At 48.6% G+C, this 22,599-nt stretch overlaps 1 protein-coding gene across 2 annotated transcripts in view; it reads left to right on the top strand.

The window, feature by feature from the left end:
• ARHGEF4 (Rho guanine nucleotide exchange factor 4) overlaps positions 1 to 14,556 on the top strand; it is a 126,633-nt gene extending 112,077 nt beyond the window's left edge. Inside the window, exons 3-11 of one of the 2 annotated variants that reach the window (XM_083868555.1) lie at positions 3,857 to 4,036; positions 6,662 to 6,844; positions 7,823 to 8,002; positions 8,591 to 8,823; positions 10,202 to 10,331; positions 11,105 to 11,236; positions 12,173 to 12,416; positions 13,042 to 13,119; positions 14,294 to 14,556. In XM_083868555.1, the coding sequence (XP_083724681.1) occupies positions 3,857 to 4,036; positions 6,662 to 6,844; positions 7,823 to 8,002; positions 8,591 to 8,823; positions 10,202 to 10,331; positions 11,105 to 11,236; positions 12,173 to 12,416; positions 13,042 to 13,119; positions 14,294 to 14,451 (1,518 nt within the window). In that variant the 3' untranslated portion in view covers positions 14,452 to 14,556. The remainder of the gene's footprint in view (positions 1 to 3,856; positions 4,037 to 6,661; positions 6,845 to 7,822; positions 8,003 to 8,590; positions 8,824 to 10,201; positions 10,332 to 11,104; positions 11,237 to 12,172; positions 12,417 to 13,041; positions 13,120 to 14,293) is intronic. The other variant, XM_083868553.1, reaches the window with a different exon arrangement.
• The last annotated feature ends 8,043 nt before the right edge of the window (positions 14,557 to 22,599 follow it).

The raw sequence follows: 22,599 nt of genomic DNA, 5'->3' as shown, positions 1-22,599 counted from the left end.
CTTTTGAGCCGAGGAGGTGTTTGGCAGTGGGGTGAGCATTCCCTTCCATCTCTGCTCCTCTGGAAACCAGGCAGCTCCCTCAGCAGAGCTGGGTCATGGTGCCACCTCCAACAGATTTTCCAAAATCCTTTAACCTGCTGGTGTTTTATCCTTGCTGGGATAGGGAGAGTCCTGCCCCTCTTTCCCCCTGGCAGCTGTGAGCCCGGCTGAGGCAGCTCTCCCTGCTGCAGTGACATGTGGCACCAGAGGTGCTCCTGTGCCATGGGACTGCCAGTCCTGGCTCTGAGCTACCCAGCTGTACCTGCTCTGGGAAAGGGGCTGGGTGTGCTGGGGTTTTTAATCAGCCCAAGAGCTGGACAGGATACAGTGGAAAACACCAGTGTAAGGCACAGCCTGAATGGGCAGAGCAGAGCAGAGCCCTGCCCAGGTGACCACTGAGCACTGCCCAGCATCCAGGTGTGACCCTGCCCTCCCTGGGTGCCAGCACGGAGGAATCAGGGCAGGGAGGGGAGCAGGCAGAGCCTGTCAGCCTGAACACATTGATGGTGTGTGGAGTGCTGCTCTAGTACATTAACTGAGATAATCCCAAGAACAGATGAAATATTTTTTTTCTCTTTATGTCATGCTTTATTCCATATAGATCATTCCTCTCTAGAAACATGGTGTTTGTGGTCAGTTAAAACAAACCCTGGCTGGTTGTTGACATGTATTTAATTTATTCCTTTGCATGAGAACTGGCAGCCTCTTGCCTGCCTGTTCAGCCAGGCTGGTGATCCCACAGTTGTGACTTCTTGTATTTTGCAAATCATACCCAGAGTATGGCTGTTGTTAAATAGAGAAAATGTAAGGTATTAATATTAATGGTGGATTAAAATAGCAGCTGAGGATTCTCTACTCAGCCCTGTGGCTTTCAGTGACTCTGAGCAGAGCCATGTGTCTCTGTGAGCTGAGTGCATCAGCCCCATGTGCTGTTAATGCTACGTCAGGCTTGGTCCCTTGTCTTCTCTTCTCGTTACCAAACTGTGACAGCGTGGTACTGTGTGGTATTAATGCCTTCACATCATCCATGCCCTGTTTGTGTGATCATCTCAGTGCTAGAGGAAGTCACTTGGTCTCTGTCTGGTAATGGCCACAGTATGTGCACCAGCCTGCACATCACACTCAGAGCACCAATCCAGGCTGGCATAATTCAGCACACAGAGAAGGTATTTTATCTGAGAGAGAGCCGTGTTCTGTATGTGCTGGCCACAGTTCGGATGTTGAAAAGCCTGCTGGGTCCCAGTCTTCCCAAGGTTTAGCAGCTTCTGCCCATTTCCTGAGCCATCCCTTCCCTCAGGGATGTGTAACTCAGCTGCTGTGACCTGGGGTGGGGCTCACCTGGGTGCAGTCACTGAGTGAGATCTGAGTATTTCATCGGCTCCCTCCACAGGGCTGGGCTCCAGCCCCTCTCACCCTGGCACTGCTCTCCCTCCCTGCAGCAGGAGGAGCTGGGCTCTGCTGGCTCTGCACAGCACCAGGCCCTGAAGTCCCAAAGCAAAGGGATGGGCTGTGCACCAGCACTGCCCACAGCAGCAGCAGAGCTCTGTATGAGAGTGGCTACACTCACCCTCACCCACAGCCCAGCTTCTCTTCTGGGGCTGAAATCAGCCAAGTCTGGAAAAGTATACCTTTATATCCACTCTCTTCCCTACTCTAGTTGTCACTGCTTTATGGTAAAAAGCTAAAACTTCTAAATTACTGAGGGTGCACTCAATCCCCTCATCCATTCCCATAATGGATAAATATATTTAAAGAGTCAGAATATCCTGAGTTGGAAGGGACACACAAGGATCATCAAAGTCCAACTCCTGGCCCTGCACAGACTCCCCAGGGATTCCACTCTGTGTCTGGCAGTGTTGTCCAAACATTCCCTGAGCTCTGGCAGCCTTGGGGCCCTGATCCTGGGGAGGCTATTCAGTGCACCACCACCCTCTGGGGAAAGGATCTTTTCGAGATATCCAACCTAAACCTGCCCTGACACGGCTTCAGGCTATTCCTGTGGGTCCTGTCACCAGAGAGCAGAGATCAGTGCCTGCCCCTCTGTTCCCCCTCAGGAGAGGGAGAACACAGCCCTGTCATCACCATCATCAAAACACTCCCTCACATACAGGGTTCCCTCACTGCCTCTCCTTCCATGCCTGTTCCTGCTGAAGGATTTATGGCCACCCACTGCAGCCCTGCAGTTTGTGAGAATCATCCCACCATGTTGCTGTGGTGGCAGCTGTATCCCAGTTTTCCTTCCACACCATAGCCTTGGGCTCCTCCTGTTTCCCATCCTGTGTGCATTAGTGCACTTCAGTTGGGCTCATCCCACCACCTTTGGGGGGGGGGGAGAGGCTTTAATTTCTACATGACCATTCTGAAGCACTTCTGTTGTTTTTAACACATCAATAACCCTTTTGTTTTTGCTGCCACATGGATCCATCCCCTACTTTGACAGAGATATACACAGCATCACTGCACTGAATCCCACCCAGCTCTGGCTGCACACTGCCTGTGTAGATCAGGGGGAACCTCTCACCCTCTCCTTCCCCATCATCCCATTATTTTTGTCAGAATGGAAACACTGCATTAAGCTGTTTCTGGTTCAGTGAAGGGGCATTTGCTGTCCAAAGGCAGACTGCCTTTCAATTTTCTTTCAAATGCCTCGTTAAGCCTCTTCTGATTTACTCAGTTCACTATTACCCTGACGTTCTTTTCCAGTGTGCATCTCTCTCCTTTGTGGAGAGGCAGAAGCAGTAACCAGAGCAGAGGATAACTCTGGGTGACCCAAGGGGTTAGATGGCCCATGCCCTCTGTGCCGTGCTGACACCTCCCAGGGACAGTGGCTTTCCTACAGATTTTCTCTTTCTCCCATGTGCCTCGCAGACCGTCTTCCTGTTGTCCTCCCATAATTCATCATTGCACCATTTTCCTGGAGAAAAACAGGCCTTCACTGCCACTCCACAATGGCCAGGTTGTTTTTAGCAGAACTCCAGTATGCACTCCATCTTCTCAGGAAAATCTTTGGTGTTCAGACAGCCCCAGGTACACTCAGGCCCCGGGAACTGTGTGTGTGCTCTGTAGTTGTTGGAATCCAAGGGAGACTCTGCCCCGATAAACCAGTGGCATCAGGTTCTCCTGCTGTGGTGGCCAGCAGGACCAGCCACAGAGACAGCAACAGCACCCAGGGGTTCCCTGGCGACCCCGCAGCTGAGGTGGGGATGGTCAGCACTGGCACCAGGTTCAGCATACCTGTGCTCAGGAGCCCCTTGCAGCTTCCAGCCACATGGGCTTTGGTTTTGGTTTGGGCTTTTAAAATTATTGAGGGTCCTGTTCTTCCTAGAGTGGGTCCTCTATGGGGCTTGTAGTAAATAACTGTTTTTCCTCAGTATAATTGCTTAAAACTCTCCAGGATCTTATTTTAAGCACCTTAAGTGCTACGTTTACCCACCTTAAAGGCTTCAGGCTCTGCCCATTCCAGAGGAGCTTTGAGGCCTCCGAATGCTTTCTGCTCTGAACTATGTCTCTAAATATTGATGCTCAAGGTTTCATTTCAAGGCTTTCCAAAGCACCAGAGCATCCTCCACGAACTACCGAGCCTTGTTTACTGGCTGAGGTAAAGCCAGCAGTATGAAATACCAGAATTTCTGTTTTTATAGTAGTAAATGTAGCACAGTGTGCAAGTGACTCTGAATAAATGCTGTTAGAGCAGGGCCACCAGCCTGGCACCAACTCCTCACTGCTGATGGGGGTGCAGAGGGAGCAGCACGAGCTGCAGGCAGGCTGGCACAGGGGCTGCTCAGGCAGGGACTGACAGTGAGTGCTGTGCCCACAGCTCATCAGTGATGGCAGCGTGGTGTACGCAGAGGCGCTCTGGGACCACGTCACCATGGATGACCAGGAGCTGGGATTCAAGGCCGGAGACGTCATCGAAGTGATGGATGCCACCAACAAGGAGTGGTGGTGGGGGAGGATTCTGGACAGCGAAGGCTGGTTTCCAGCCAGCTTTGTTCGGGTAAGATCTCATTTTCCTTTGTGCCCTCTCCATTACCACCAGGGGTTTGTTGTTTTTCTCCAGGTTTAATGTTTTCTGCTGACTCCTAAGGACTTTCACTGCTAGAGATGGTTCAGCCTGTCTTGTTAGTTTTCCTCTACAAATGGCTCCAGTACAGGGTGCCCTCCTGGCTGAGCAGCCACCAGTGTGGAGAACTCCCTCTACATGAGTAAACCAGGGAAAAGGGTTCAGCTCCACACTGGAGCAGAGCTGAACTGAGCTGTGCCAGCTGGGGAGCTGCTCTGTTTGGTGCTTTGCAGCCTGGCTCCTGCTTACCCATCTGTATATTGGCTGAATTGTGCCCAAGCACATGGCATCCACCTCCAGGAGCAAGCAGCACTCTCCTGGAGGAATCCCTGATGCAGCTGGCAGAGTCTTCACTCCGTGTCCACTCAGACAATAGAGATGAGCACGGCACCAAAGGCTCCTCCCTGCAGCTGCTGCTGGGGCCAGTGCAGTGCCATGGCCAGAGGATGCACCCAGCTGACTCCACATGCACCTTCTCAGCCCACCAGGCTGCTGGGCTGTCACACAGCACTGTGTGCTAGGCACTAAAAAATGGAGGAGAAAAACACAAATTATGTCTTGGAGGTCACCTGGGGCAGTCTGAGACACTCAGTGCTTGTGGTCCAAGGCTGTGCCCTGGTGCCAGCCACAAGCCCACACAGAAGAGCTGTGCAGACCAGCCCAGACAGTCCCAGCTGCACCCTGCAGAGGCTTCATTTCCAACAAAGCTCTCTGAAACACATCTGAACTCTCAGGGCAAGCAGGGGGGAACCAAGAGTTTGTGCTGTGCTCCCCTGTCCTGCTGTGAGGAGAAAGGCTTTTTTCCTTGCTCCTGACTGTGACTGTCAGGTGTGGGTGTCTGACAGCTCTCACCACCTCGGGGCAGCTCCTCAGCGCTGCAAAGGCAATGAGGTGCCTAAGGGCAGAGATTCCCAGCCCTTTAGCTCTTTATCCAGGTCACTTCAGATCACAAGTGACCCAAAACCAGTCGAAGCCTGTAAGGAGGTGACACGAGGTCATCTGGTGTCTGTAGCAGAAGTCCGTGGAGAAGTGGGGCAGTTTTGAGATGCTGTTATAGGTTGCAGAAGATGATCTCAGCTGGATAATTATTACGAACAGTGGAATGTTTTACAAATAAGATTATCAAGACATCAGCACTGCTGCGCTTTTTGCCTTTTTTTTGTTTCCAATGAAAACACAGAATTTTTTCTTTCATGTTAGTTGATAAGTTGAATTGTCCTGGCTGGCAAAAAACTTGTCATAATATCTTAGAGTAAAGCAGACTAGTAGTGGGCATTAGGGAAGCAGAGGAAGAAATTCTTTTAACAGAGGAATCACAACACTTATTCAAGCATCCAGGAGAACATTTCCTGCTAATTAGCACTGGCTCTCAAGCTCCCTGCAGGGAGGGCTGGTGTGCCTGCAGGCTCGGGTCAAACTGCAGGACTCTGTCACTGCACAGAGTTTCAGGCCAAGCTCTGAGTTTAAATGTTGCCGATGTCCTGCTGACAGTGAAGGAGAACCAGGATTGTACATCTCGAGAGCTTCAGCAGTGAGTAAATGTAACCCGGGCCTGTGTTGACAGGGAAGGATATGCACTGTTTTTAACATGTAGGTGTATTTGTATCAAGTGCTAAGTCCTAGAGCCTAGAAGCAACTACATGAAAAGTTTACAGCAGTTCTGTGTCATTGTACTAAAAATTCCGATAATTATGTGTTTTAACTTCCTATCTTTCACTCCTTCTCTGTGCTGGGACAGATCCTTTGGGTCATGTACAGAGTATTCCCAGGGGCACTCCGAGAGCCACAACAGTACCACAGCAAAGAAAGCTCCAGAGGGAAATGCCCCAGTCCGTGGCAGCCTCGGCTCGGTGCGGGCCGCTGTGGCAGAGCAGAGCCCGGTGTGGCTCCAGCCCTGTGCTGCCATCTGATGGGGACCAGAGTCCCACACAGCCCTGCCCTGCCCTTAGTGCCCACTGCCAGCTGCAGCTGCTTTTACCTTAGCAATGAACTCTCTTTAAATAATCCCGGGGATTATTTAAATAATTTATTAATTTTAATAATTTATTATTAATTTTCTAATTTATTAATTTTAAAATAATTTATTCTCATTATCATTATGTTTAATTTAAATAATTTAAATATTATCGAGGGGCCATTTGTTACCGACAGCATGAGAACAATAAAGTAGATAAAACCGCAGCCATTTACTGGCTCTCCCCTCCCTCCTTCTAATATTTAAGAAAATTTCACTCGATAAACCATTTTTGTCCTGATTTTACATGCATTCTTCCTGAAGGACTCCATATTATTCCTGTGACTTATGTCCACAAGAAATGCCTGCTTAAAACCACCCTTGTCACGGTGGGAGCAGCTGCCAGGTGGCTTCAAAGTCGCCTCCCCAAGTGACTGTCTGGGCTCAGGCTCCCTGCGGGTAGAATGTTTCCAGGAATACACAGCCCCTCTTCACACCTTGTCCTTGTCCCAGCCCAGCCTTTGCCGCCCAGTGGGCTGTCCCAAACTCCCTTGGCAGAGCTGTGTGAGCAGTACAAACGGTGACCATCTTGTGTGCCTGCACAGCTGCGAGTGAACCAGGATGAGCCCATGGAGGATTATCCCCTGAAGGTGGAGGGGGGCAAAGAGGACGATTCCCGGCGCTTTGGGATGGGCCAGACCACCAAAGACCAAATGAGGACCAACGTCATCAATGAGATCATAAGCACAGAGAGAGACTACATCAAGCACCTGAAGGACATTTGTGAGGTAAGGAATAAAGGGGACTGTAAGAACTTGTCTGAAGGATGATGGACTGTGTCCCATTCTTGCCCAGAAAGGGACCCTGAGCAGGTAACTTTTCTGAAAACAAGGCTGTATTTTCATCAGTTCTGCTGAATGGCATTATATGTTCAGAAAACAGAAGACAATTCATTACAACAAAATCCCAAATGCCTCTGCATTTGGAGCACTCACTTGTGCTCTGATTAAATGGAATTAATTGAATTTCCCAAGCCAGAGAAAAGTAAATGTCTAGCACTGCTGTCCTCTCTAATATATGTTCTGGGGTAATATAATCAGCAACTCCAGCCTTCAGGCAAGCCATGCTCAGATTAAAGCCACTAGGGGATGCTCAGCCAATTGGGTCCTTTACTGTCAAAAACACTGAATTTTGTGACACCTCTTCTAAAAGAGATCCATGGTGTACACTGGGGGAGTGAAGGCATTTGGAATTTTTGCAGGAACAGAATCCTCCACTCCAGTGGTACAGAGGTGTAGTGGCTCCCAGCAGAGGCAGCTGGGGCAAAGAGCACAAACAAACACCTGCTGCAGTGTCCCCCCACCCCTGGGAGCTCTCCTCTGCCTGGAGTCAGTCGGGCAGCTCCTCACACAGGCACCAAAACAGATCCACAACTGGACTTAGCTGGTCTGAATCCACCAGTGCTGGGCTCAGAGTACTCCACTGCCTGCAGACACAGAAAGGCTTTTTCAGCAAGAGGAAGAAAGCAGCTCTGTGACCCCTTCAGGTGTGGGCTGCAGCATCCCCAGGGCTGCCATGATGAGTCTGTGGCACCTTCTGTTTCTACCATGTTTAGGGTAACATTAGAGGAGATAATAGTTAAATATGGGCATATCTCTGCAGGAGGGGAGTACAGGAACCTGGTGCACACCTGGCTGCAGTCCTTGAGGCTTTCTGTTGGCACAGAGAAGATGCCCAGGAAGCTTCCCCATTTGATTTTCCCCCAGGGTTACATCAAGCAGTGCCGCAAGAGAGCGGACATGTTCACGGAAGAGCAGCTGAAGACAATCTTTGGAAATATTGAGGACATCTACAGGTGCCAGAAGAAATTTGTTAAAGCACTAGAGAAGAAATTTAACAAAGACCACCCACATCTGAGTGAGGTTGGATCGTGCTTCTTGGAATATGTAAGTAAATTTGACTTCATGGGAAAAGGGTGGCTGAGCATGGAGTAAGCCAGAGGATTTAGAAATTTATCTGACAGGACTGAAGCTTTCTTTAAAAAGACCTATCCAACCAAACTCAATGTCTCTACTCCCACCCCAGCTCTGTTCAACCACTCCCCACTTCCCAAAGAAATATCCTGTAGCTCTTCTGGCTGTGGAAAGAACATTTTCAAAGCACCTTATCTTCTGAACACTATAATCCCTGCCAGACTTCAGGGAAAATGTAGGAAGATTCCAAAACCTCGAGTGGGACCCAGTTTGCAGCGATGGTATTTTCAGGTCGGTGCAGGATGAGCTGTGCCTGGTGTGAGCACTAAAGGCATTCGGCTGAGCCCAGAGCAGGATATGTGGGAATATCTGGGTCCCTCAGATGAGCTGCAGGTGCTGAAGCTGCAACACACTCTGCCCACCCCAAGCTTTAGGTCTTGTGAGTCTGGGGAGGATACAAATCCCTGAACAGTTCCAGTGACAGGATCCAAATCACCCAACCCCTGAGGAGAGTCTGTGCCAGGGGAGCACAGACAGTAAATCCCTCCCTGTGCCTTGCAGCAAACAGAGTTCCAGATCTACTCCGAGTACTGCAACAACCACCCCAACGCCTGCATGGAGCTGTCGCGCCTCACCAAGGTCAACAAGTACGTTTACTTCTTCGAGGCCTGCCGCCTGCTGCAGAAGATGATTGACATCTCCCTGGATGGCTTCCTGCTCACCCCCGTGCAGAAGATCTGCAAATACCCCCTGCAGCTGGCCGAGCTGCTCAAGTACACCAACCCCCAGCACAGGTAGGCCACTGAGCAGGGAGGGAGGGAGCCAGGTTGCTCCCATGGAAATGGGCTCGTGATGGATCTTGCATGGAGGGCAGTGGCCAGCTGCAGCCAACACAATTCTTACAGGTTACCTCATAAAAAACAGAAAAAAAGTGTATTTATGTCAAATATGTAATTTTCCATTACAGTAAAAATTAATGTCACAAATTGAAAGTTTTCCTGTCACAGATCAAGAAAATTTTCTTGTCACAGATGGAGAGTTACAAGGTCCACTTTATAACAGCCCTTTCTACTTTATTTGGCTCAAATATCTGTGACACCACCATATGTGTACGTTGAAACTATGTGGAATCCTTTGAACTCCTCAAAGGAATCCCAAAGGTGTTGCCCTGGAAAGATCTACCATAGAGTTTTACCACAGAGCTACATGTTTCTGGTGGTGGTGTTGGGAACTTTGCCTCCAAAAACCTTGGTTGAATATATCCCAAAATGTCCGTCCAGCTCCGCTTCCCCGGTGGGAAGTTGTGCCCTGCAGCTCTCAAACCATGCACACTTGGTGTCCCATCAGTGCCACCTCCAAAGCCTCCAAATCCATCATTCATTTTCAGGGTGAAGGCACTGCCTTCGGCTCAAATATCTGTCACTTAATTAGGGATCTGAAAACATGGAAAATCTGTATGAAAGTGTTGATATTGGTTCATTGTGGTTTGACTGAATTTCACCTTCCTAATTGCAGCCCTGGTACTTCCCAGAATGGTTTTAAGCATGTGTTGTTAAATCTCTAAGCATGTTGTCTGAAGCTGACCTTGGAGCAGAAAGCTCCTTAAGGAAGTGTACAGATGTTTGAGAGTTGCCTCAGAGCCAAGTTGTGCAGCTCAGCTCCTTCCCAGGCACTCTGAACTCAGCAGAAGGAGCTGGTGGCCACAGATGGTGTGTGGGGGAGGGCAGATCAGCCTCTGTCCTACCCTGCCAGATAAACCATCAGCTCCTGTTTGAAACAAGCCAGTTACTGCTTCACCTCTGCACCACAGACCAGCCCCAGCATGGGAGCAGCAGCATTGTGAATATGTTGTGTAATGTTGCAGAAAGAAAATGAGAACCCTGAGGTTCTTCCAGCAATTCCTATTTGCACCTCTGTAGCTAAATTTAATTACTTCTCCCCTTCCCCAGAGGTGGCTCAGATTTGTTACCAGGCCATAACTGTGTCCCAAAAGCAGCGAGTGTCTGAGAAGCTGCCCCAGGAGCAGGAGCAGGTGTGTGATTGCAGCACAAAACAGCTGGGCCAGACGGCAGGTGGAACTCCTGGTTCCATCCCCAGCTCTGTGCCAGGCTACTCCTCCGGAGTGCAGGGACAGCAGCCACTCTGCCCACCTAACCCCCCTGCCCTCCCCAGGGATTTCAAGGATGTGGAGGCTGCCTTGAATGCCATGAAGAACGTGGCTCGGCTCATCAACGAGAGGAAGCGGCGGCTGGAGAACATCGACAAAATCGCTCAGTGGCAGAGCTCCATAGAGGACTGGGAGGTAGGAGAGTCCCACCTTGTTCCTCTTCTGCCCTTCCAACATCTCACTGTCTAGCCCCACCTCAGCTCTCTGCCCATCTTTGTGGAGAGTCTTCTTTTTTATTTAAATAGTTATGATCTTTTAGTACAACTGAGCTGGTCTAGCATATAACCCAACTAGACCAGCTGCCTTTGCATGTTCCCTGGGATTTTTGCTTCCCTGTTTTTCCTTGCAGAATGAAATCAGCATGTAGATAGATTTGTAAAATTCTATTATATTTTTCTTGCCCTCCATTTTATCTCGAGTGACTTCAAACTCTCAAGATGAGCAGAATTGCACCTTAATTCTTAATAAGCCAGGTTATTGTTGCAGAAAGGCAAGTTCTGGCATAGTGACAGAGGAGACCAAGGTTCCTTGTAGACTCATGAAAAAAATTGGCTAAATGGAAGAAACAAAATACTAATTTTCTAGATCCCACACTGTCTCCCTGCCCAAAGATGCCAGGCTAAATTCTTAGCTCTCTCCTTACGTGCCTCTTTCCTGTCTGGGATGGAGCAGCTTTCCTGAGCACACTCCCTGGAAAAGGATATTTAAAAAACTTAACACGCTATTGTTCCAATCAAATTCAGTTCCCATTCCCTGGGTGCCAAGGGCACGGTGTCTCCCTGATGTGCCAAGGCCTGTCCTCCAGCACAGAGGCTCTCTCTCATTCCCAGATCAGTTCTGTCAGCAGGAATTCAGGCTCTCACTTTCAGATGAGGCTGAGACTAACCTGTTCTTTGTGCCGTTCTCAGGGAGAAGATGTCCTAGTCAGAAGCTCAGAACTCATCTATTCTGGGGAATTAGCCAAAATCTCCCACCCTCAAGCCAAGAGCCAACAAAGGATGTTTTTCCTCTTCGATCACCAGCTTGTCTGCTGCAAGAAGGTAACCCATGAATGCTGGCTACTGCTGTGCTGATGGATTTAAGTGAGCTCCCTCTCTATCCCTTTGTTTCTTTAATTCTTCCTGGCCTGGTGTGCTCTTGGCACTGAGCCTTCTCTGGGCATTCTTTGCAGTCTTTTCTCTGAGGTCCTGGGGTGTTTTGTCCACCTGAGCACAGCAATCAGCTACTGGCCTACAGTAAAAGAGGAAAAGAGGAAAGCACTGCACTGCTTCTGGGGTTATTCCATACAACTCAGTTATGACTATTGTCACACAAGTTCTTTTAACTACTTTGTTTTTCAACTGAACTTCCACCTTAGTGTTGTATTCAGAGAGAACTGCAGATCATGCAGTTGATGAACAGCTGTGGGCCTTGTCAGTCAGTAAGGCCATGGTAACAGCACATGTAAGTCTATAGGAACAGCTCAGAATGTTTTTCATAAGCTGAATAATAAAAGAAATTTCCCTCTTGGAGCCAATGAACAGTACCTTCCTCTGGAATTTCAGCACTGAATGTGCCAGGTTTTTTTTTGCATATTCCATGGCATGCAGGTAGCTCCAGGTAACTTAGGCATGAAAATCACTGCTCTCAAAGTTACTTTTCATTGTCTAAGAAAACCACCCAGAACTAATTAGTGTTATTTTTGCTTTTTAACTGAAACTGAAGGATTCGAATAGTGCTTTGTGTCAGAGACTTAATGAGGATTTGGGATTGTGTGTAATACTCAACTTCAGGGCAGCAGACAGGCCCCAACACAGACACCAGCCTGTGCTGACTCCACTGCCAGGACAAGCCACGGAGCTCCCAGCAGTGCCCACAGCAGCTCAGCAGTTCCACAGACTCAAATCCAGTACTCATTTGTTTTACAGGATACCAGGAAGGTTAAATATTCCATCATATCCAAGAAACAGCAACATCTGTTGTGATCTCTCTTACAGGACCTTCTGCGCAGGGACATCTTGTATTACAAGAGTCGGATCAACATGGATGACATGGAAATACTGGATGTGGAAGATGGGAAAGACAAGGACTTCAATATCAGTGTGAAAAATGCATTTAAGCTGCACTGCAGAGACACTGAGGAAGTCCATTTGTTCTGTGCAAAAAAGCCTGAGCAGAAACAGCGCTGGCTGAAGGCATTTGAGAATGAAAGGAGGCAGGTGCAGCTCGACCAGGAGACAGGTATGGAAAGAGCAATGCTGGGAGATTGGTTTTCTTTTTAAATTATTATTCTTTGTTTTTCATCTTTTTTTTACCCATCAGCTAGTGCCTGAGGAGTGAAAGGGTGGGGAAGCCAGTCCATGCTCCAGGGAACCTCTGGGCTGCTGATTTCCACATTCAGAATGAATCTGTGCAATTTAAAAACTGCAAACCACCACAAACCATTACTGCAGTCCTCAGGGAAGCTGATGTGTCTTAAGGAGTTCAAGCAGGGCTGACAAAATAGTCAATACATTACATACAGGGTCCAGAACAGCGCAGAAGAGGTTCAATCAAAGGTTTTCACTGTACAAGAGGGTTTATGTTGTTTCGTCCAAATCCTTCTTAATTCAGCCCAGTGTGATCCAAAAGGTTTCAGCCACCAGTGGCCTGGACTGGCTTCTCCCCCCAGTGCAGCATGGGCTGAGGGGCACAGACCCTGCATGGGGGGAATTGTGCAGCACAGCACAGGCTGGGGGAGCAGGCTGTGCCCCCCCAGCCTTGGCAGGAATTGTGGCCTCTCACCTCAGGCATTTGCCTCCCCCTGCCTTCTCCTGAGGTACCAAATAGTGACCTGCTGCTGACAGAAATCTGCTTTATCTTCCAGGATTTTCCATCACAGAGGTGCAGAAAAAGCAGGCAATGCTGAATGCCAGCAAGCAGCACCATGCTGGGAAGCCCAAGGGTGAGTCCCACCTGAGCACAGGAACACTGTGAGAATGGGGATAGCTCTGTATTTACTGCATGGGAGAAGTTCCAATGAGGTGGCACTAACAGACTCTTGAGAGGGCCAGATGGTGACAATTTGCACTACAGTCCCTGGTAGATTCACACGGCTGCAGTCAGGATTCTTAACTCCAGGAGAGCCACTTTGCAAATAATCAGCACTCTGCCAAAACCCAGCAGCTTCTGCTCCAAGGCCAGTGCACAGGCTCTCCCTAAGGAGCCAGGCTTTTCCCTTTGGCAAAAGACAAGTTTTGTAGTAATCCCCGTGGTGCACAGAGGCCACAGAGGTCACTGCAGCAGGGACTGTTCCTGCTGGGCAGTTGTGCCTGTGGAAGCTGCTCTGGCACCTGCACCTTGGGCAGGGGTAGGTACCAGGCTTGAGCAGAGCTCTCCACCTCTTGTCAGAGACAAGGACAATTAGCAGCAGCCAGGGGAGAGGGAAGTCAAGCAAAATAAAAGTTCCTGTGCTCACAGCACAGTTGGCTGAAGACAGCCCACCTTCCCCTTCTCTCTGCTCACAGGAAGAGGTGTTGCTTGGTTTCCTCTGAAGCCACAGAGGCAACCACTTCCTCTTGGTGGTTCCAGCCAGCACTTAAAGCCCAGCCACATCTCCTGAAAGCAAGCTTGGCTGAATGTTTAAAAATGGTCAGAAATAAGATTTGGCTGCAGAGGGGGAAGTTTGGAAGGAGGCCAGACCACACAAACAGAGCAAAGCCCTTGGGGCACTGCATGAGAGGAGACTGCACAGACCAGCCTTGTCCACCACGCAGGCATTGACCATTATCTCAGAAATGCAGCCCAGGAGGTTGTAACAGGCACCAGCAGCACTTGCACAGCATCTGCTTCTCCCAGCACAGCCAAAAGCACCAGCTGAGTTTGTCACCAGCCATGAGCTGCAGCTCTCTGGCCCTGCTGTCCTGCTGGCAGAACACCTGACAGTTGTGCAGCACCTTTCTGGGCCTTCCACACGAGCTCTCGTCCTAAAAGGCATTGCTGAATGTAAGGATGAATTATAGGAAGAGTAATGCTCAGACAGACCCAATTCGCAGCCCTGCGGCTTTAACGGGGACTGAGGGAGGGGAAAGGAGCTGTGTTTTACTAACGTGCTTCCCATCTCCTCCTGCTCCTCGCAGCTGTCACCAGGCCCTACTACGACTTCCTGATGCGGCAGAAGCACCCGACGCTGCCCACCACGCTCCCCCAGCAGCAGGTGTTCATGCTGGCAGAGCCCAAGCGCAAGCCTTCGAACTTCTGGCAGAACATCAGCAGGCTGACACCCTTCCGGAAATAGGGGCAGCCCCGTGTTTGTGCCTGAACCCCTCCTGAGAAAGCACTTTATCCGTCAGTCCTGGCGGGCGGAGCCCAGGTTCGTCCAGCCCTGTGTTTACAGAGGATGGGCCGTGTGCTCCCGCCTTCCCTATTTATTTCGCAGCCGCCAGAGGCGCCGGCTCCGAGGTGAGGCGGCGTGGGCGCCCGCACGGTGGGGAGCGGAGCCGCGGACCGGCCCTGCCCTGCCCTGCCCGGCGGGCAAAGCTCCGGCAGCGACCCGGACGCGCTGCGGCCCCGGAGATTTCGCTCGTCAGCTGTACCTGGACTGGCTCCTTCCCGCCGTGCCCACCGCTGCGGGCCGGCCGCTGTCCCGGGGGATGGCAGCCCATGGACCCGCCGGCCCGTGGCCGCTGCCGTGCTCACAACAGCGGTGCAGAGTCCACGATGAGGAGGGATGAACCCTTCCGCTCTGCCCGGCCCCATCCCTGCATTTCTCAGAGCTGTGATCCTCCTCCACGTGTCCAGCTAACCCGGCAGCCTCTGCAGGCACTGAGAGCACAGTGAGCACTGCACTGTGACCTCTCCCTCCCTTTAGCCCAGCAGCACCGCTGAACGGTGTCCTACATTAAACTGTGCCAACCTACAGCATGAGTCAACTCGAAGAATCTCTCTAGTGGGTTTGAGTTACATAAGTTAGAGAAAAATGTGCCTAATTAATACCATACTCAATTCTTTAGATTCTCGTCTCTCCATCATTCTGCCATATTTCCTGGCCAATGAAAATGCTCATTGTTTGTAATGTGTTTATTTATGGTAAAAATCAGAACTGTGTATTTTGTAAGTCTGTAATTGTTCTTGTCAGATGTTGTTAACTTGATGCCTGTTTTGTCTGTTTAATTTTTCTTTTCTTTTCTTTTTTTTTTTTTTTTTCTAAAGAAAGGTCAATATTTGCAAACGTAGCTCCCAGAAGTCAGAGTCTGCTGTTCAACTCTGCAACGTCATTGTTATGCAAACTCCCACAGACCCTCAAATTCAAGGAGTGTTACTGACACTTTTAAAAATGGAAAACCGCTTTATAAAGGCCTAAATTTGGCATTAAGAGCCTCACTTTAAGTACCCAAGTTTCAAATGGTGGCCAAAAAGAATGAATTTAAACCTTGGTTAGCAAAAAGAAAGATTTGCCTTACCATAGTGAGAGTTAGAAGCCATACTGACTGAATTCCCTAGAGTAGGAGACATCCTATGACAGTGGAAGGAAGACACCAGCTCATTCCAGCTCAAGTGTGGGTGAGCACTGTCTGCAGAGCTCAGAAATCCAGTGTTTGTTGATGCTGTAGCTGACCAAAGTCTGGTCACCCAGGGATATCTGAATTCAGTAGCATGTACAAAGTCCTTCTTGCACTATATCTTCCCCCCAGACCAGGGGCAACATTTAATTTCATAAAGAAACTTGTAAAAGTGACTCTCGGCCTGTGTTTGTCTCCAGCCCGTCTATCTGTGTGAAGCTGTTTCTATTCCAAGTCAGTGGGGGGACTGTGCTCTGGCAGCTCCACAAGGGGCTGCAGAGCCAGAAGGTGACCCCAGAGCAGCCATCCCATGGGGGGACAGTGGGGACACAGGGACATGACCAGAGGGGTCACTCTCTGCTCTGGGGAGGACACTGGGTCAGTGCTGGGTGGGGGAAAGGGAAAAAAAAAAAAATCACTCTCTAAGAAGCCACTGAGAATAGGTACCTACAGCAGCATTAGCACAGCACACACAGACACCAAGAGGCACAGACATGGGGACACTGAAAGGCACCCAGAGCCACCCGTGGCCCAGCAGACACACTGAGGCACTGCCAGGTGTGCACGGACACACGGGGGGACACGGGGACCAGGAGACCCTGACACACAGACACACACACAGGTATGTCAGTCACAGCCTGCACCACTCAGTAACAGAAGGCAATTGTCATTTCTGTGTTTACCCTAAGTGTCTGCACCCTCCTTTCCTTATCCATGGCATGTTTGTTTTGATTGGCCAGGAAGAAAACCTGTTGGCACTAAAATTCTGGGCTTATAATCAGCTTTGTAGTAAGTGGAGGGGGGTAGAGGGGCAGAGGACAATCCCCTACCCAAGATAGATACAGGATCACACCCTACACCCCCCACACTGAGCATGACCAGTTGTGACAATGCATCAGGTTGCTCACAGCCTTGTCCAGTTGCTATATGGGTACACTCAAGGATGGCGATTCTCCTAAAACCTCTTTATATCCCTGCTCAAAACCACTCTGTGCCCAGTGTGAAGGAAGTGGTGACATCTATTCCAAGCTCCCCTTGCTGCAATGTCTGATCTGGTTTTAGGCAGAATGTTGCTTAATATACTCAGCTTTACATCTGCAATGAAGTCACTCTGGTAGAAATCCTCACCTTTTCTCCCAAGGGAAATGGGGTGACAGTGGCACAGGACCATAGAGTGTGGTGGCATGAAGTGCAACAACCCTTCCCCTGCCCTTCTTGCCTCGCTGAAACACACGCAAGAATTGGCTATTACTGATTACCTGTGTAGCAATACTCTGAACAGTAAATATGCATCAAGTGGTTAAAATAATCACATCATTGATCAGCTCTTCCAGAACTCCATCTCTGAGCAGTGTGCACAAAGGATTTACAGAGACGCTTTTTTACAGAAATTTCTGAAGTGCCAAAGCAGACTTCTCTGGCCAGACAGCATCCCAGTCAATGGACAGCGAATCACTTCTGGAAGAATTCTAGTCTCCACTTGACTATCAGTACTCTTTCTAAAAAGTGTCCTCAGTTGGGATTCTAGTCTTGCACGTCACATTTGGAGCTAGGATCCAATTCCCTATGCAAGACTGAGATCAGGTGAAAAAGCTGATCACACAAAGTAGTGGAGTGACAGCAGCAACACAGAAAACAGGTAAGGTTCAAACCCCTAAACCCATTGTGCTCAACACACCCACCCCACAGACTGCTCTGAAGAGGATTTCACACAAAACACCATCCTTTGTTTAATACCCAGCACCACTTCCTGATTCTCACCATAACCCTCAGTGTTTCCTGAACCAACTGTCACAAATCACGTGCAACCTCCTCAGGTTTTTAGTGATTAGACACTCAAAAGTCATCTCATCCCCCAAGTTACTCATTAAATGGCAAAGTGTACCTGTGTGTGAGATGGTAACAGATTAAGCAAGCTCACATTTCCCTCCTGCTCCCCCTGGCATCTGGATTTGGGCTGGAGTGGCTCCCACTGTCCTGCCAATACCGGGGTGTGCAGGCTGGACTGGGCGTGTGCACACTGCAGATCCCATCAGCTGAACCTGTGAGAATGGGGCTTCTGGCTCGTCAACTACAGGCTCTGACAAGCTCCCTGAGCTCAATGGACAAGACCATCGTGCCAGTTCCACAACAAGTGTCCATTTGAAACATGAAGAATCAGAGCTGTGAGACATCAGGATCCTTTTCTCTGGAGCTGAACCTTCAACAGGGGCCAGAAATGCAGATTTGCCTACAAAACAAACTGAAGCTCCTGATGTGAGTCTGAACACCACCAATCCTTCTGGATTTTAGGGTAGAACCAGCTGAACTGCTCAGAAAAACAGTTCTGCATTGAGTTACATGAAGAGGACAAAGAGGTTGAGTCAGGGGTGGTTTGAGGTTTTTTTTAGGGGTGTTGGATCTACCTGTTCCTCTCCTGTAGATATCCATTTAGGAAGCTTCTTGTAAAAACAGCCATGTTTCTTAAAACTGCCCAGATTTCATTTGGTCAAATAAAACACAGAATTATGTAAAGCATGTGAATCAATTGAAAGAATGATTTCCTGAAGCTACCATTTAAGTGAAGAGGACCAGTGGCTGCTAAATAATGTAGTTTCTACTCTGACCAAAAGAAAAAAAAAGGAAAAAAATCCCAATCTCTAATTTGAACTATAAGTTTGGAATATCTGATTTAGACACTGTGGGTGTATACACTGTTCAAGTTCTAACAGCATCAAAACCAGCACAAACTGTCTTTGTGCTAACTCAAAGTAAGAACTAGGTTGGTTCCTATGGAGAGAAAAGTTCCCCCAAAGCAGCTTTTAGTATCTCTCCTGTTTTGTCCATTCCTGGAAGGACAGTGGGGTGTCAGCTGGGGAAGAGCAGAGTCCCTGGCCACACCAAGTCCATTGCAGGAGATCCCACTGTGCAGGAAGGACACAGCTCTGCAAAGCCAGCACAGCACTCTGTCATCCAGCAGCCAACCATGTGCCAACCACCTGCAACTGGGTGTCCCAACAGCTCCCCAAAAACACCTGGAAACCAGGTTCCACTGTCACCAACAGGGGCAACTTGGAATCGAGGCACCTGCCAGTAACAAAAGAATGTCAGCTTCATACTGAGAATGCTTCATTTCTTGGGATGCCAGAATGACAGAAATTAGCTTTTCTTAAATAAAAAGGCCTTTCACCTGATGTGTCAAAATATCAGGCTGTGCTCCTCCAGATGTACTACAGTGGAAGCACATCAGCACATCTTCATGTAACAGCATCATTCAAGGAGTCTGTGGCAAGACTGCTGTGCAACTCTGACTTTTGAACAAGGACTGCAGCACTCAGCACCCAGACTCTGGAGCTGACAGCACCTGGCAGGTGAGACAGCATCCAGCAAGTCCTGGTTTCTTCTTTATTGCTCTGACTTCAGTTGCTTTAATTCTCCTGTCAAGGTTCATCCTGTGCCTGCTCATGAGGGTTATGGGCATTGCAGAGCCCATGTGGACAGTGGAGATGGTAGAACAGTAACTCCTAGAGCTTTAAGGAGAGAACTACTCACACCTCATTCAGCTGCTGGAGCCTCAGCCTGTGTCTGCTGCTACTCACATTCTCTACCAAAGTGGGCAGGACTCACCACTGCTACTGACACCAGCAGCACCATACTGGTACAACCCAAAATACCAACCAGAATGTCCTGTACCAGCAGAAACTCCCTGCCCCAGAGCTCCCAGCCTAAGCCAAGCTGTAGGGTCAGGTCTTCAGGTAAGTAATGGGTTAAAGAATAAGAACTTTGACAGTGGATAAAAAATTAACTGAAAAAAAGAAAACAATGGAAGCATTTTCAGCAGATTTTAACTCACTGAAGACACAGTGGTGCTCTTGTAGTTGGACAGTGTGGGGAGGGAATCAATCTTCCAGTGACCCATCACTGCAGCTGTGTCAGAGTGGAGGCAGTGCAGGGTGCAAGCAGCAGAGTGAGCTGGCACCACAGAAATGCCTCCTGCACACCCTGCCAGTGCTACAGGAGAGACCAGAGCTCCAGGCAGCAGTGGAGGCACCTCCTTTGCATTCACAGCTGCAGGCCCTGCAGAAGCCAAAGGGTGCTCCTTCCCAGCCACACAGCAATCCCAGCTGGCCCTGCCGTGCCATTAACACCTCACACCTTATTTCTCTCTGTCTCTCACACATTTCCTTAACAGCTACATGACTAAAATCCCATGGCTTTGACAGTGCTGGCACTCCTAGGAAAAATGCAGGCTGCTTGTTCTTTTTGCTTAACACTCCTGACATCTTTCCCCCTGCGACTACACCCCTCCTCTGTGCACGTCCTGAGCTTCTCTTTTGCACAGGTTTGCTACCAAAGCAGCTCCCCGTTCCACACCTGTGCAATGGAATACCTGTGGTACCTTCCCCAGAGCCCTGTACCGTTGTGTGTGACTGCCTACATTTACAGTTGTGAGATGGGAAATAAACAAGCTCTCTACTTTAAGTCTGGTATAATTCTGTAATCCCCCAAAAAAGCATTACCTACTGACTACACAGCAGCTATGGAACAGCAGTCTGCTAACATGTTATTCTATCCTTCCACACCTACTTCTTTCCCTTTTCTCCTAAGCAGCACCCACCATTACCCAGGCTTGATAATTGTGGCTTTTTTCTTTAACCTCCAGTAACCTGCAATAATATACTTGCTCTCTAAATCACACCATCAAGAAAAACCTTATTCCCAAATACAGCCACATGTTCACTGAAGCAGAGGGAACTGCATTTGAGCTCAGCTGAGAACTTCACATGATTGCAATTCCTACAAGGCTGGCAAAAGCAAAACTTGGGGAAGGTGTGTTCCCCTCCCCCTTTCTGAAGCATCAATTTGTCCACATTTTACCTTTCTTGCCTAGAAAAGAAAAAGCTATTGTAAAACACTACAAAGTAGATTACTGTAGCCCAAAAATGAAGGTCCAGCTGTGGCAATTTAAGCTGACAGCTGAGCTGCTCAGTGTCAAGCTCCTTCTGTCACGTTTGTGTTGGAAGGATCTCTCAGCCCACCAAGGATTAAAACAGGGGGTTCCTTGTACCCACGAGGCTCCACAGACTCCCCTCTGCATCTGCAATTCTTCCTGTGACACAGCCCAACTTCCCACAGCTGCCGAACACTTCTGGCTGCTGTTTAAAATAAACATTAAAAACTAAAGTCATCACATGGCCCTCCATTCTATCCTGGATGATTAGACAGGATAGCTAATAGCCTGATGGATACTGAAATAAAATCCTGGAGTGCACTTAGCTTCCTACACACCAGTCAGACATTTTATCCCTGTAATACAACAACACTGGCATCTCCTACACAAAAAATTCCACCTAAATAATAATGAGTACGTCATTCCTGATTCCAAGGGAGCTCACCAATAGAACTGTTTCTGCTACCTGACTTTGTTTACAGCAAACCATGGAGTTAAGAATCTAAAGCAAGATGTTAGAAAGAGCAAATTTTGGTTTTGCCCATAATTAGTTAGGAAAACATGAAACTCAGAATTTCTTGCCTGATTTCTACCAATCACTAACTGAGCAGATGCTTTCCTGGAAGGGGCTCTGGCTGTTCCCAGGTGCTCAAAACTGCCCCTGAAGGAGGGAGTTCTCACCAAGGTATTTGACCTCCCCAGCAAGTACCAACAGCCACTCACCACTGAGGGGAGGGTTACACACAGCAATTACACTGCACTGACCATCAATATGGCAACAGGGAAAAGTCAAACCATTGCTGACCCACCATTCTGGCAGGTCCATGGATACATTTAGAACCACCATGGAAGAAACTCTCTCTAGAGACTTAAGAGTCCAGTACCATGTCCTTAGAGGTGTTGAATCCAGCACAAGGTCATGTTCCACAGCAGCAAACTCCCACGAGAACAGCTACATCAGAATCCTTCTAGCCCAAGAGTGATCAGCACCACTCTGAAGAACAGCTTTTCCCTTTATAGCATCCCAGATTTCAGCAACCCACTGGTTGAGGATTATGAATTTTCATCAGCTGCAGTGCTCTGCAAAAAACACTCCCAAACCTATCTACCTGTAACATGAAAGTACTCCCAGGATAACTGACCAACAATTAGCTTGAGGTAAAAAACACTGAAAAAAAATGTGTCCATGGTATCCCTTGTGCTCAGCTATGATTTTAGAAGCTCAACTACTTAAAACTACCTGCAGCAATAATCCTGACAATGAAACACTACTCCTGCAGATCGATGCAGTCACGTTGCACCTTCCCCTTCCACATGTGTTGCTTTTTTCCAGAAGCTTACCAGGTAAGTTATTGTTATTTTTGGAGACCTACAATAAATGAAAATAGCCAGTTAGTTCAAGCAGCTTAGTTCTTCCCCCAGAGCTTTACTACCACCCACACACTAAAGAAACAGGATAATTACCCACACTTCACATCTACTTCTCTCTTTTCCTTCTGGGGAACACTCAAGACACTGATTTATAACAGCTTTCTGCTCAGGGCTGTCACATCTCCAATCAAACAGCATGGGTTTGGTATGAAGCAAATGCTGTAGTATTGGCAATTTTTACATCTGTTCCATTTCCTTTGTTTTAAGCTATAAAATAAAACCTTTCAAACCCCAGGAAATGTCTCAAAAGGGAACAAGGCAGGGTTGAACATCTTTACCATATTCTCAGCCAGGACAACTTAGGGCAGATGATCCCCCACTGGGGAGCCCTTGCCACTGTGCTCTGTTGGGCATCAAGAAACCTTACTTTAAAAAAGTCACTCATCTCATTTCAGCATTTTGCTTTGCTTCCATCAATCACCAGATTCCATCAGCTTGAAGAGTTTAAATGTACCATACTGCTCTCCAGCACAGAATGTCTTCTGGAAGGATGTCACCAAAGACAGTAGGAAAGAAACCACCA

The sequence above is a fragment of the Zosterops lateralis genome, assembly GCF_965231275.1.
Source record: "Zosterops lateralis genome assembly, chromosome: 10".
Lineage (NCBI taxonomy): Eukaryota > Metazoa > Chordata > Aves > Passeriformes > Zosteropidae > Zosterops > Zosterops lateralis.
Note: the sequence above shows the minus strand (reverse complement) of the source record. Positions and strands in the feature narration are given on the sequence as shown.